This window comes from Leucoraja erinacea, unplaced genomic scaffold, assembly GCF_028641065.1.
Source record: "Leucoraja erinacea ecotype New England unplaced genomic scaffold, Leri_hhj_1 Leri_291S, whole genome shotgun sequence".
NCBI classification, from domain to species: domain Eukaryota; kingdom Metazoa; phylum Chordata; class Chondrichthyes; order Rajiformes; family Rajidae; genus Leucoraja; species Leucoraja erinaceus.
This window is the reverse complement of record NW_026576192.1, coordinates 27,501-41,457: the sequence shown is the minus strand read 5'-3', so window position 1 is coordinate 41,457 and position 13,957 is coordinate 27,501. Positions and strand designations below refer to the sequence as shown.

The 13,957-nt window shown below is 44.3% G+C and overlaps 1 protein-coding gene across 1 annotated transcript in view; it reads right to left on the bottom strand.

Moving 5' to 3' along the window:
• Window positions 1-498: 498 nt before the first annotated feature.
• Window positions 499-13,957, bottom strand: part of LOC129693428 (general transcription factor II-I repeat domain-containing protein 2A-like) — a 14,263-nt gene continuing 804 nt past the window's right edge. The window contains exon 2 of the mRNA XM_055630255.1: window positions 499-4,821. Within this exon, the coding sequence (XP_055486230.1) occupies window positions 3,022-4,812 (1,791 nt within the window). The 5' untranslated portion in view covers window positions 4,813-4,821 and the 3' untranslated portion in view covers window positions 499-3,021. The remainder of the gene's footprint in view (window positions 4,822-13,957) is intronic.

The following is a 13,957-nucleotide window of genomic DNA, read 5'->3' as shown; positions in this document are numbered from 1 at the left end:
AGTCTGATCAACGATGGTCTGAGGGTTACCAATGAAGTAGATAGTAGTACAGACTGCTCCCTAGTTGTAGTAGTCCTGGTGGTTGGTTGATGATGAGCTGCCAAGAACAAAGAGGGACCCGGTGTGGTCCGGGGGAGGTGGTGGGAGAAGCCACTTGTTGTGTGTGTTGTACTCCAGAAGGCTTGAGCGACTCCAAAGCCCTTTGGCTTTATGACCTTCCGTGCAATCCCCCAATTTAAATGCGGCCCACCCCTGACGTCACTCGAAGCTGTTGCGCCCCCACCCCCCCCCCCCCCCCACGCTGTTGCGGGGCATTCTGCCGACACTTTGTAAGCGGGTTGAAATATTTTCTGTTTAAAAAGTTGGTTTGGGGTATTTTTAAAACCGTGTAACTTGTGAAATATAGAATGAAATGTGAAGTGAAGCAGTTTATTTTATCGCTGGGGTTAATGTGATTAAAATTGTGTGAACATTTCACAGACGACACACACACGTATACATACATACAAGATGAGACTTTTAATAGTACAGAGTAGCAATGGGACACAAAAGTTGCCAGTGAATCCCCTGAAGAAACAGAAATTGTGGCCACCAATCTTTCTTCGTGTTCGGAAATTCGTGATTTTTCTTCAGAGTGCAAGCATCCCATTCACAGGTATGTGTGGGAAGGAACTGCAGTTGCTGGTGTAAACCGAAGATAGACACATAAAGGTGGAGTAACTCAGCGGGCCAGGCAGGAGGAAAGGAATAGGTGACATTTCGGGTTGAGACCCTTCTTCAGAGACTCTTGAGAGGGGTCTTGAATCAAAACATCACCTCGTCCTTTGCTCAAAACCAAATCGTCACCTATTCCTTTTCTCCCGTGCCACTGAGGAACTCCAGCTTTTTGTCGGCTAACCTAAGATGAGCCTATCAATTCAGGCTGGAAGGCAAAGCCCAGGAAGCAGGGCAGGCCTGTCAGTGAAAAAAGTTGGTATGTGTTTTTTCACAATGTATGATGTAATGTTATGAAGTTACTGACATTTTCCAACTTCTTCCCTGGCGTTCCGTGAGATGGAATATAAATGAATCATACATTGCAGAGCCAGGGTTTGAGCACAATGGTCTCCTTTATATTCCTTTTATTTCTTGGTAGGTTCCAGTTTATGAACTGGATAGAGATATCTCACTCAGTCCAGATGAAGAGTGACCACTTGCCTCACTTTCTACAATGGAATCATTTCATAATATCTGTTCCTCTGTCCACTTCCTCATTTGTTAACAATGTTTTCCATCTTGTAAGCCCCTACTCTGAGGAATTCTCCTTTTAAGCTGCTTTCTTTCCTTTCAAATTCGAATTCTTATTCACATATATTGTCACATGCACCAGTAAGGTACTGTGATATTGGAGTTACCATGCAGTCATACAATTAAAAGAAAACAACACAATTAAAAGAACAATAGAACTTAACATAAGTTTAGTTTTAGTTTTAGAGATACAGGACAGAAAGAGGCCCCTCGGTACATGGGTCAGCGATCCCCGCACACAGTGGCGGACTGGCCAGGGTGTCAGCTTGCCCGATGGCAAGTGGGCCCCTGATGAAGTGGGACCCCTATATCAAGTGGGTCCCCTTTGTCTCGGCAACCAATATTTTTAGACCCAGTCCGCCACTGCCCGCACACTAGTTCTATCCTAAATACGAGGGGCAATTTACAATTTACAGAAGCCAACAAACCTGTATGTGGGAGGAAACCGGAGCATCCGGAGAAATCCCACCTGGTCACAGGAAGAACATACAAACTCTGTACAGACAGTGGCAGTAGTAAGGATTGAACCCGGATCTCTGGCACTGTGAGGCAACAACACTACAGCTGCGCCACCGTGCCAGCTCTTGTTATAATGGCATAAGGACATAAGGCAGGGGTCGGCAATCTTGTTCTGAATAGGGGCAGGACCCATGTCTGTGAGTGGATGGCTGCCACATGTATCGCCATTGTTAATAAATGGAGGTAATAATACATCTATATTACTAAAAGTCTGACCTTGACCACTTCCTGTTGTTCTGTATATTGATTTTAGAAAAAACACTGCCACTTACGGCTGTGATTTTCGGCCATCTTACTCAGAGTCCTCCTCCGCTGCGCAGGACGAGAGGATTTTTCTCATCGATGGAAAATAAGAGTTATTAGTGTTTTAAAAATGTTGATATTCTCTCCTGTCAATCATGTCATGAAGGACATGCCCCTTCTGGCGGGAGGGACTATAAAACCCAGACGTGTGGTCGTGGCTCAGTCTCTGCAAGATGGAGGAGGGAGAGGTCACGAATCGCTGTCTTTAGTGGCCTTGCACCCTGCTTGAAATGGTATGAAACTGCACTTGAATTTGGTGGCCTTGCACCCTGCTTGAAGTGGTATGAAACTGCACTTGAATTTGGTGGCCTTGCACCCTGCTTGAAGTGGTATGAAACTGCACTTCAATTTGGTGACCTTGCACCCTGCTTGAAATGAAATTTCAAAGAATAGCCGTGTGTCAACAGCGAGCCCACCGGCCCGTGAGTGAGTGAGCTGCCAGCACAACAGGCTTGAGTGACTGAGCCGCCAGCCCAAGAATCCATTCGGCCCACAATGTCCATACTAGCCCTCTGGAAACCAGTCCCTTCAGCCCACAACACCCATACTAGCACTCCAGAAAGCCCCGCCCACTGGCCACCAATATTGGAATTGGTGGAGAGTTGGAATTATGCGTTGGGGGACCAGCTCTCCCGTGTGATGCTGGGTCCCACTTAGTCCCACTTAGCAATATTTTGTCTACAGCATACATATATGTGTATATTGAACTGAACTGTTTACAATATTCTGTTTTGCTGCAGCAAGCAAGAATTTCATTGTCCTATCTGGGACACATGACAATAAACTCTCTTGACTTGACTTGACTACTGAACAAAGTGAACTAAACAAAGTTCAGAACAAAGTTAGTTTGAGACACTGGTATTGAAACTACCCTTCCCCTCTCCGTCAGTCTGTTTGTCTGTCTCATAGCAGTTAGTGTGACACTTGTTGTTTTACGCTCGACAGTCTCTCAATATCAGGTGACAGGTTGGAAGAGGCCAGATGCAAGATGCCATCTAAATGGGCATCAGTCAGTCGGTTTCTTAATTTACTCTTCGTGTATTTCATTTTTGAGAAGAGTTGCTCACACATGTAAGTACTGCCGAACATTGATGTCATTTTTTTTGCGTGATCTACTAAGTTGGTATACCTACCAGTTTCATGGAGATATTTCTTGTAGAACTCTAGTAGAGATATGTCCGTTGCATTAAATTTAGTTCTTAATACATCGCTGCACTGCATCTCAATAAGTTCCATTTGAACATTTTCTGGTGCATTGTCGATGTCCACGTCAAATGGAGTGGCAAACAGCCTGAATTCGCTTGTGTGTGAGCGAATGTCAGCGAAACGTGAAGAAAACTCAGTTTTCAAGTCACGTATCACAGTCACAAATGTGTCGGTGTCTGTCGGTTGGGTCTCCTGGAGTTTGGGGAAATGAGCGTAGCATGATTTCTCAAGCTGGCATTCCCACAGTCGCAGTTTTGTTTCGAAGGCGACGATGTGTCCACACATATCATGTACGAGTTGATTTCTTCCCTGAAGTTGCGAGTTGAGGTTGTTTAAATGAGCTGTTAAATCTACCAGGAATGCTAGACTCGAAAGCCATTTAGGATCGCGAAATTCTGAGGCACTCACATTTTTACCTTCGAGGAATGTTGCTATTTCTTCCCGCAGAGCGTATACCTTTTCTAACATTGCACCTCGACTGAGCAACCGAACGTCGCAGAAATAGAGCAGGTCTCCATACTGGGCCTCTGCTTCCGAGAAAAGTTGTTGAAATTGACGGTGGTTTAGTCCCCGTGACAATAGCAGGTTTACTGCTCTTACCACTACCTCCATCACATCCTTCACATTTGAAGACTTGGCGAACAGTGCTTCATGGTGGATTAGGCAGTGCATTTTTTTAATCTCGTGGTTAATTTCAAGGCCTTCCATGTGGCTTTCAAGCATAGCCACAGCACCTTTTTTTTCTCTAACCATTGCTGGCGTTCCATCAGTTGCTACGCATACTAACTTAGATAGATCCAGCTCCATGTCTGTGGTACACTTGAGCAATGCCACAAGAATATCTACTCCTATGGCAGCACCCTTCATATGTTCCAGTTGAACAAACTCCTCAACAGTGTCAAAATCTGAAGTTACTCCACGTACAAACACTGCAAGCTGAGCGGTGTTTTTGGTATCTGTACTCTGATCGAGGGCTATTGAGAAGAACTGGAAATTTCTGCAATAGTCCTTCAAACAGCTTTTCACATCTGCTGACATTTCTTCTATTCGTCGTGCAACTGTTCTTGCAGAGAGATTGACATTTGAAAATGAAACCTTTTTCTCAGGACACAGAATTTCCACAACTGCCATCAAACATTCTTTCACAAAATCTCCGTCAGTGACGGGCTTCATATTTTCTGCTATCAACTTAGAAACCGCGTAGCTAGCAAGCGTGTTCCTCTCTGATTCCACACCTTGTTTCTTCAACATCTGATTTGCCAGGCTCCATTTAAGGTTATGAACTTCATGCTTCCTTGCTTGCCCAATAATTTCACTGAATTTTGGATGTTTTGTTACATAGTGCCGCCTGATGTTGAACTCCTTGTTCACACTAACACTTGCGTGGCAGATAAGGCATGTGGGCGTGCCGAAGTGCTGTATAAAGAAGTACTTTTCTGTCCAAATGCCCTGGAAGATTCGGCACTCAGCATCCACCTTCCTGCGTTTTGTAGCCATTGAGGTTTGCTAAGGAAAAAAAAAGCAAATATTGATAATAGTATAACTAATGTTGACATCAGTCAACACTCACCCATATCTGCGGAATCAAAAAAGGCAAGAGCACCAGAGGATGAGGAGAACGTACAGAAGCGCCAATCAAGTGAATTATTGAGAAACACGCCACTCTTATATATTTTGAGCGGCTGATGCACACGAGCCTGATGCAACTGATGAAACACGGCAGATGCAACTAATAAAAAGCACCACTGATTATCAAATATATTAGTATTCTAAATGTTTCTTTTTTATTTCTTTTCTTTTGATTATTTCTTTATGTTTAATACAGGTGCACAACCTTTTATCCGAAAGCCTTGGGACCAGACACTTGTCGGATTTCGGACATTTTCGGATTTCCTAATGGAAGATTTTTAGCGTAGATTAGGAAGGTAGCGTGGGTGGCTTGAAAAGTCTGGAGCGGCTGCCTCCTCCCCGGAGACCGGGGAATCATTGTAAATCATTGCATAAATGTTAGTCAGTTAGTTTGGAGGGATTTTATGTGGTGGTGGTGGTGGTTGTGGTGAGGGGTGGGGCGGGGTAAAGGGGGAAACTTTGATTCTTAGTCCCCTACCTGGTCGGCGACTCCCAACATCGCGGAGCTGGGGGCTCCGTCCGGCCGCGGGCGGCGCCGGTTGTAGCTCCGACCCCGGCAACTCTACCCCTGGCTGCGAGGCGCTCCAAATCCAGCGCCGCCCGCGGCCGGACGCCCGCAGCCCCAGCTCCGCGAATGTTGGGAGTCGGCGGCCACAGCGCTCCGGAGCTTACCGCACGGCGACCCGGTAAGGCATTGCCTGCTCCCCGCTGGTATCCCAGCGCTGCGCCGCCGCCGACTCCCAACATTCGCGGAGCTGGGGCTGCGTGCGTCCGGCCGGGGCGGTGGTGGATTTGGAGCTTACTGCACGGCGACCCGGTAAGGCATTGACCGCTCCCCGCCTCTCCGACCAGGTAGGGGACTAAGAATTAAACTTTACCCCTTCACCCCCCCTTCACATAAAAGCCCTCCAAACTAACTGACTAACATTTAAGCAATGATTTACAGATGTTTAAGTGTCTCCCCGGTCTCCGGGGAGGAGGCAGCCGCTACAGTAGTACAGACCTGGGTTGACCATGGGTCGTTTCGGGTCAATTTTGGCGCCAAACGCGAGCTTTGGTGTGCAGACGACATCCTGGAAAAAATGGCCGGTTTTCGGAGTTTTTCGGTTTCCGGAACTCCGGATAAAAGGTTGTGCACCTGTATATATTATAATGTCATCAGCCAAAGCCACTCGGTTTTATTTTCAAAGACATTTCAGATTCTTGAACATAGAAATCAAATGCTGGAGAAACTCAGCGGATGAAGCAGCATCTATGGAGCGAAGAAAATAGGCAACGTTTCGGGTCGAAACCCTTCTTCTGCAGTTCCTTCTTATACAAAGAGGGAAGAAGATTAGAAGAAGGGTTTGTCTGAAGAAGGGTTTCGACCTGAAACGTTGCCTATTTCCTTCGCTCCTAAGATGCTGCCTCACCTGCTGAATTTCTCCAACATTTTCGTCTACATTCGATTTTCCAGCACCTGCAGTTCCTTCTTAAACATCAGATTCTTGAACATTTTGATTAATAACTCAAGAAATAAAGCGTGAAATTTCCAGGTAAGCTGATTTCGGACTTCAGGGGGTAAATCTCTAGTAGAATATGTAAAAGAATGTCCCGATCGCGTGTTGTTTTTTCGAGTAGATGTGATCACACACAAACAAATAAATAAATACACACACATCCAAGATCAGTGTTTTATAGTTATAAGAATAGATAGATGTACATACACACATACAAAAAGCTGGAGTAACTTAGCAGGTCAGGCAGCATCTTTGGAGAAAAAGGATGGGTGATGTTTTGGGTCGACCTTCATCAGACCCAATCTAGGGCCTTGACGAGATTTGACTGGAGCCAATCTAATCAAATTTTTGAGTGCACAATGGAATATGTAAACATAGTGCTCTGTAAACAAAATAATAAATGTAAACATGCATGCACATTAATCAAACAATTAAATAATAATAGTGCAACAGGACAACAACAATGCCCCCAAGTCTATGTAGTTTGGAGCTTATTTTGGCACCTCAACTGCTTGCTGCATCTGTGTGTTTGCTTTCAGTGACTTATGCGCATTCATTTATAGGTTCCTTTGTACATCCGCATTCCGGTAATACGTCATTAGAGGCAATCAAAAGTTACTTGCACTGTGCAGGAGAGGTTTTATTGGGATAAGATCACAAATTAATAACTGGTTTATGTAGAGTCATTGAAGCGGGGTTTAGTTAGATTTGCCAAAATCCAGTCTTTTTTGCTGACGGATTTCAAGTCAATTAGGTCATATGGTCATGCGATAGTAGAATTAGGCCATTCGGCCCATCGTGTACTCCGCCATTTTGCCTTCTGCCCATATCCTCTGGCACTTGTACAAATCAAAAGTCTATCTATCTCTGCCATAAAAATATCAACTGACGGCTCTAGAAATAGTGGAAGCATTGGTGATCATTTTCCAATATTCAATAGATTTGGGATCAGTTCCTGTGAATTGGAGGATAGCTAATGTTATCCCACTTTTCAAGAAAGGAGCTAGAGAGAAAAATTACAGAATTAAAGAGTAGGAGTGAACGGGCCCTTTTCAGAATGGCAAGCAGTGGCGAGTGTAGTGCCGCAAGACTTGGTGTTGGGGCCGCAATTGTTTACCATATATATTAATGATTTGGAAGTACAAATCATTACATAGCAAACTACATAGTGAAGAAAGCTAATGGAATGTTAGCCTTCATAACAAGAGGATTTCAGTATAGGAGTAAAAAGGTTCTTCTGCAGTTGTATAGGGCTCTGGTGAGACCACATATGGAGTATTGTGTACAGTTTTGGTCTCCTAATTTGAGGAAGGACATCCTTGTGATTGAGGCAGTGCAGCGTAGGTTCACGAGATTGATCCCTGGGATGGCGGGACTGTCATATGAGGAAAGATTGAAAATACTAGGCTTGTATTCACTGGAGTTTAGAAGGATGAGGGGGCTCTTATAGAAACATATAAAATTATAAAAGGACTGGACAAGCTAGATGAAGGAAAAATGTTCCCAATGTTTGGTGAGTCCAGAACCAGGGGGCCACAGTCTTAGATTAAAGGGGAGGTCATTTAAGACTGAGGTGAGAAAACACTTTTTCACCCAGAGAGTTGTGAATTTATGGAATTCCCTGCCACAGAGGGCAGTGGAGGCCAAGTCACTGGATGGATTTAAGAGAGAGTTCGAGCTCTAGGGGCTAGTGGAGTCAAGGGATATGGGGAGAAGGCAGGCACGGGTTATTGATAGGGGATGATCAGCCATGATCACAATGAATGGCGGTGCTGGCTCAAAGGGCCGAATGGCCTCCTCCTGCACCTATTTTCTATGTCTATGTTTCTACAACATAGAAACATAGAAAATAGGTGCAGGAGTTGGCCATTCGGCCCTTCGAGCCTGCACCGCCATTCGATATGATCATGGCTGATCATCCAACTCAGTATCCCATCCCTGCCATCTCTCCATACCCCCTGATCCCTTTAGCCACAAGGGTCACATCTAACTCCCTCCCTCAAATGACAATTAAATTGAATCTTGAATCTTAAATATAGCCAATGAACTGGCCTCAACTACCTTCTATGGCAGAGAATTCCACAGATTCACCACTCTCTGTGGGAAAAATGATTTTCTCATCTCGGTCCTAAAATACTTCCCTCTTATCCTTAAACTGTGACCCCTAGTTCTGGACTTCCCCAATATCGGGAATAATCTTCCTGCATCTAGCCTGACCAACCCCTTAAGAATTTTGTAAGTTTCTATAAGACCCCCCCCCCTCAATCTTCTGAATTCTAGCGTGTACAAGCCGAGTCTATCCAGTCTTTCTTCATATGAAAGTCCTGCCATCCCAGGAATCAGTCTGGTGAACCTTCTCTGTGCTCCCTCTATGGCAAGAATGTATTTCCTCAGATTAGGAGACCAAAACTGTACGCAATATTCCAGGTGTGGTCTCACCAAGACCCTGTACAACTGCAGTAGAACCTCCCTGCTCTTATACTCAAATCCTTTTGCTATGAATGCTAACATATCATTTGCTTTCTTCACTGCCTGCTGCACCTGCATTCCTACTTTCAATGACTGGTGTACCATGACACCCAGGTCTCGTTGCATCTCCCCTTTTCCTAATCGGCCACCATTCAGATAATAGTCTACTTTCCTGTTTTTGCCACCAAAGTGGATAACCTCACATTTATCCACATTATGCTGCATCTGCCATGCATTTGCCAACTCACCCAACCTATCCAAGTTACCTTGCAGCCTCCTAGCATCCTCCTCACAGCTAACACTGCCCCCCAGCTTTGTGTAATCCGCAAACTTGGAGATGTTGCATTCTATTCCCTCATCCAGATCATTAATATATATTGTAAATAACTGGGGTCCCAGCACTCAGCCTTGCAGTACGCCACTAGTCACTGCCTGCCATTCTGAAAATGACCCGTTTACTCCTACTCTTTGTTTCCTGTCTGCCAGCCAGTTCTCTATCCACATCAATACTGAACCCCCAATACCATGTGCTTTAAGTTTGTATACTAATCTCTTATGTGGGACCTTGTCGAAAGCCTTCTGAAAGCCTTCTGAAAGGCCAGATATAACACATCCACTGGTTCTCCCTTATCCACTCTACTAGTTACATCATCGAAACATTCTATAACAGGGCTCTCGCTTAACTTTATTTGCCTGTTGCCAGCCGGGCAACCTTGGCAGCTTTTTAGGTTGCCAAATGACAGTTTAGGTGGTCATTTAAGATGGCTTGCATGACGCGTGCGATAATGTGCTCGGACGAAGCGCGTAGTTACCAGTCGGAATTATACTCAATGAACTCATTATTCAATACCCAGTCTAGAATAGCCTGCTCTCTCGTTGGTTCCTCTACATCTTGGTTTAGAAAACTATCCCGCATACATTCCAAGAAATCCTCTTCCTCAGCACTCCTGCCAATTTGATTCACCCAATCTATGTGTAGATTGAAGTCACCCATTATAATTGTTTTACTTTTGTTGCACGCATTTCTAATTTCCTGTTTGATGTCATCCCCAACTCCACTACCCTGTACCACTGTTAGGTGGCCGGTACACAACTCCCACTAGCGTTTTCTGCCCCTTAGTGTTTCGCAGCTCTACCCATATCGATTCCACATCCTCCAAGCTAATGTCCTTCCTTTCCATTGCATTAATCTCCTCTCTAACCAGCAATGCTACCCCGCCTCCTTTTCCTTTCTGTCTATCCCTCCTGAATATTGCAACCTGCGGCAAAGAATTTCCAGATGCACCACCCTCTGACTAAATAAATTTCTCCTCATCTCCTTCCTAAACGAATATCCTTTGATTCTAAGGCTATGACCTCTAGTCCTAGACTCTCCCACGAGTGGAAACATTCTCTCCACATCCACTCTATCCAAGCCTTTCACTGCTAGGTTTTAAAGGAGGTCCCCACTCATTCTAAACTCCATCGAGTACAGGCCCAGTGCCGACAAACACTTATCATAGGTTAACCTACTCATTTTGGGGATCATTCTTGTAAACCTCCCCTGGATCCTCTCCAGAGCCAGCACATCCTTCCTCAGATATGTTGTCCAAAATTGCTCACAATATCTCAAATGCGGCCTGACCAATCAAACCAAGAGTGTTTCATTGTCATAAGTACCAACAACAGAACAGTGAAATTCTTACTTGTAGCAGTATAGCAGGCCTTTACACACATTAAACATTTTCAGTCTTAAATCTCTAAGTGATGCTATGTCCCCCTTTACAGCTACTGTATGTATTAATTCAGTTCAAGACTAAGGGGCAGTACATTGGCCATAAAGTTGCTGCCTAAAAGTGCTAGATTGATCCTGAATATGGGTGTTATCTGTATGGAGTTTGCTCCTTTTTCCTTTGATCGCATGGGTCCTCTCGTTTCCTTCCACATTCCAAAGGTGTGCAGGAACCTTGTTCAGACCCAACCCAAAACGTAATATTTTCCTTTTGTCCAGAGATTCTGGCTGACCCGTTGAGTTACTCCTGCTTTTTGTGTCTATCTTCAGTTTAAACCAGCATCTATAGTTCCTTCCTACACACACGATAGAACACTGTTTTGTTTTCTCGTTTATAACATTGTTTACAGAGTACCATGTTTACATATTCTGTTGTGCTTCTGCAAGTAAGGATTTCATTGTTCTAACTGGGACGTGAGAGAATAAAACACTTTTGACTCTTGACTTGCGTCGCTAATGTGTGGGATAGAACTAGTGTGGTCGGTGTGGACTCGGTGGGCCGAAGGGCCGGTTTCCACGCTGTATCTTTAAATTAAACTAAAACCACTAAAACCAGAGGGATTCTAAAGAAGGGTCTCTACCCAAATCTTCACCCAATTTCTTCTATCCAGAGATGCTGGCTGCTCCATGACGTTCCCCCGCACAATTAAAGCATGGAATTGTCTTCACCCTACCATAGTTACCCAACCAGACGCAACTAAATTTAAGGTACCTCTTTTTTCCCTAGAACCCTTTTTTGCTTAAGTCCAAGTCAAGAGTCCAGAGAGTTTTATTGCCATGTGTCCCAGATAGGACAATGACATTCTTGCTTGCTGCAGCACAACAGAATATATAATCATAATACAGAACAGGAGATAAAAGTTCAGTGTGTCTCTATACCATAGACCATATACACAATAAATAAACAGATAAAGTGAAATAGGCTGTTATTGTTCAGATTTTGGAGTTTGGTGGTGGACCCTTCATCACCTCCAGTTTAAATTCCATTTGAAATATTTTTGGAGTAACTCTTGCTCCCTGAACTCCAGGGAGTTACTCCAGCTCCAGGGAGTGATTCTGCGTGGTTTTCAGCGGTCGCGGCGGCAATGGCTGCCAGATCTCCCACAATGCAAAGGGAGGGAGAAAGTGCTTGGTGCCGACCAGTTGCCATGGCAGTGCCCATGTGCAGGGTCGCTGATGATGTGTTGGCCATGGTTGTGCGCATGTGCAAGGCGGCCAGCCGTGCCGGCAGATGATGAGCAGCCAGAAAGCGGAGCCAGGAGACCCAGACGTGGATGGTGGGCGGAGACAGAGTGACAAAGAGAGATAGAGAGGGGGGCCAGTTCAGAGTTGAACAGCAGGTGTCGCGGGTGCTTGCCAGGCCCGACAAAATGGCACAGCTTTTAGGTTGCCCGGCGGGACTTTAGGTGGCAATTGGCATCCGGGCAACCGTTAATTTAGAGCCCTGATATATAAGTCTACATACGTATATATATATATATTATAGTGTGTGTGTGACGTTGAGGGGACGGGACCCAACGGGTCCCACTTGGTCCAGTACTTAACTAAAAGTGGCAGATGGAATCTAGTGTAGCAAAGTGTGGAATCATGCATTTTGTTAGTTGGAATAAAGGTGTGGACTATTTTATAAATGGGGAGAGAATCCAAAAATCGGAGGTGCAAAGGGACTTGGATTCCCAAAATAAGTTCTGCAAGTCGAATCGGTTGTAAGGAAAGCAAATGCAATGCTAGCATTTATTTCAAGAGGGCTTGTATACAAAAACAGGGATGTAATGCTGCGGCTCTGAAAGATGCTGGCTCAAAGGATCCCACGTTTATTTTATATATATATATATATAATTGTGTGTGTGTGTGTGTGTGTATATATATATATGCATATAGGGTAGACACAAAATGCTGGAGTAAGTTCAACGTGTATATATGTACACACATCACTTGCAGTTTAAATTTAATTTGGAATATTTTGGAGGACCAAGAAGACCATAGAAAATAGGTGCAGGAGTAGGCCATTCAGCCATTCGAGCCTGCACCGCCATTCAATATGATCATGGCTGATCATCCAACTCAGTATCCTGTACCTGCCTTCTCTCCATACCCCCTGATCCCTTTAGCCACATCTAACTCCCTCTTAAATATAGCCAATGAACTGGCCTCAACTACCTCAAGTTCAAGTGAGTTTATTGTCATGTGTCCCTGTATAGGACAATGAAATTCTTGTGGCTGCTACCTTCTGTGGCAGAGCAAGAATAACTCAGCGGGTGAGGCAGGAGAGAAGGAATGGGCGACGTTTCGGGGTCGAGATACTGCTGCAGGTTCGAATTCCATTGATCTGTTTGGGACGTTTGACAATAAAACACCCTTGACTGGATTGCCTGTAATGATGTCTTCTTCTTCTTCTTCTTCTATATAGTGTTTTTTGGCGGTTGGCAAACAACTTTTTTGGTGCATTACCGCCACCAACTGGCATGGAGTGTGGATCAAACAACACCATTACATATTCTAATAACCTATATCCTTCCGAACAAATTGGTTACCCTAAGAAAAAGCATCAGGATTTGATAGCACTTATTTGAACTCCCTTGCAAAATATCTACCAAATCAAATTGTACTCCCTTCTTTTCTGAACTGCTCACTCATCCGTTCTCTCTCCTCCTCATACCTCTCACAATGTACAATGACATGCTCTATCGTTTCCTCTTGCCCACAGTATTCACAGCTGCCTGTATTATGCTTGCCCATTACAAAAAGTGTACTGTTCAGACCAGTGTGTCCAAATCTAATTCTTGAAATCACTGTCTCCTCTTCTCTGTTCTTTCCTGCACATCTCATCTCTCCCACTTTCCTCTGGACTCTGTAAAACCACCGTCCTTTCCGCTCTTCCTCCCATTGCTTTTGCCATCTTTCCTTCAGTCTTTGCTTAATAATGTCTTTGATTTCAGTTTTACCTATGTTAATACTTAAATCAATCTTACTTCTTTTTGTTACCTCTTTTGCTACCTTATCTGCCATTTTGTTTCCTCTAATGCCAATGTGTGCTGGTACCCATAAAAATATGACTGTAAGCCCCATCATTTGAATTCTGAATAGTGTTTGTTGTATTTCTATCAAAATGTCTGGTCTTTGTCTGAATGACTGTGCTGTAAACTCTTTATTGCTAAACTTGAATCTGAACAAATAACTGTCCTTAAAGGCCTAGTATCCTCGACCCACTGTACTGCTAACAATATTGCAATCATTTCACCTGTGTATACTGAGACCTCATTATTGATCCTCT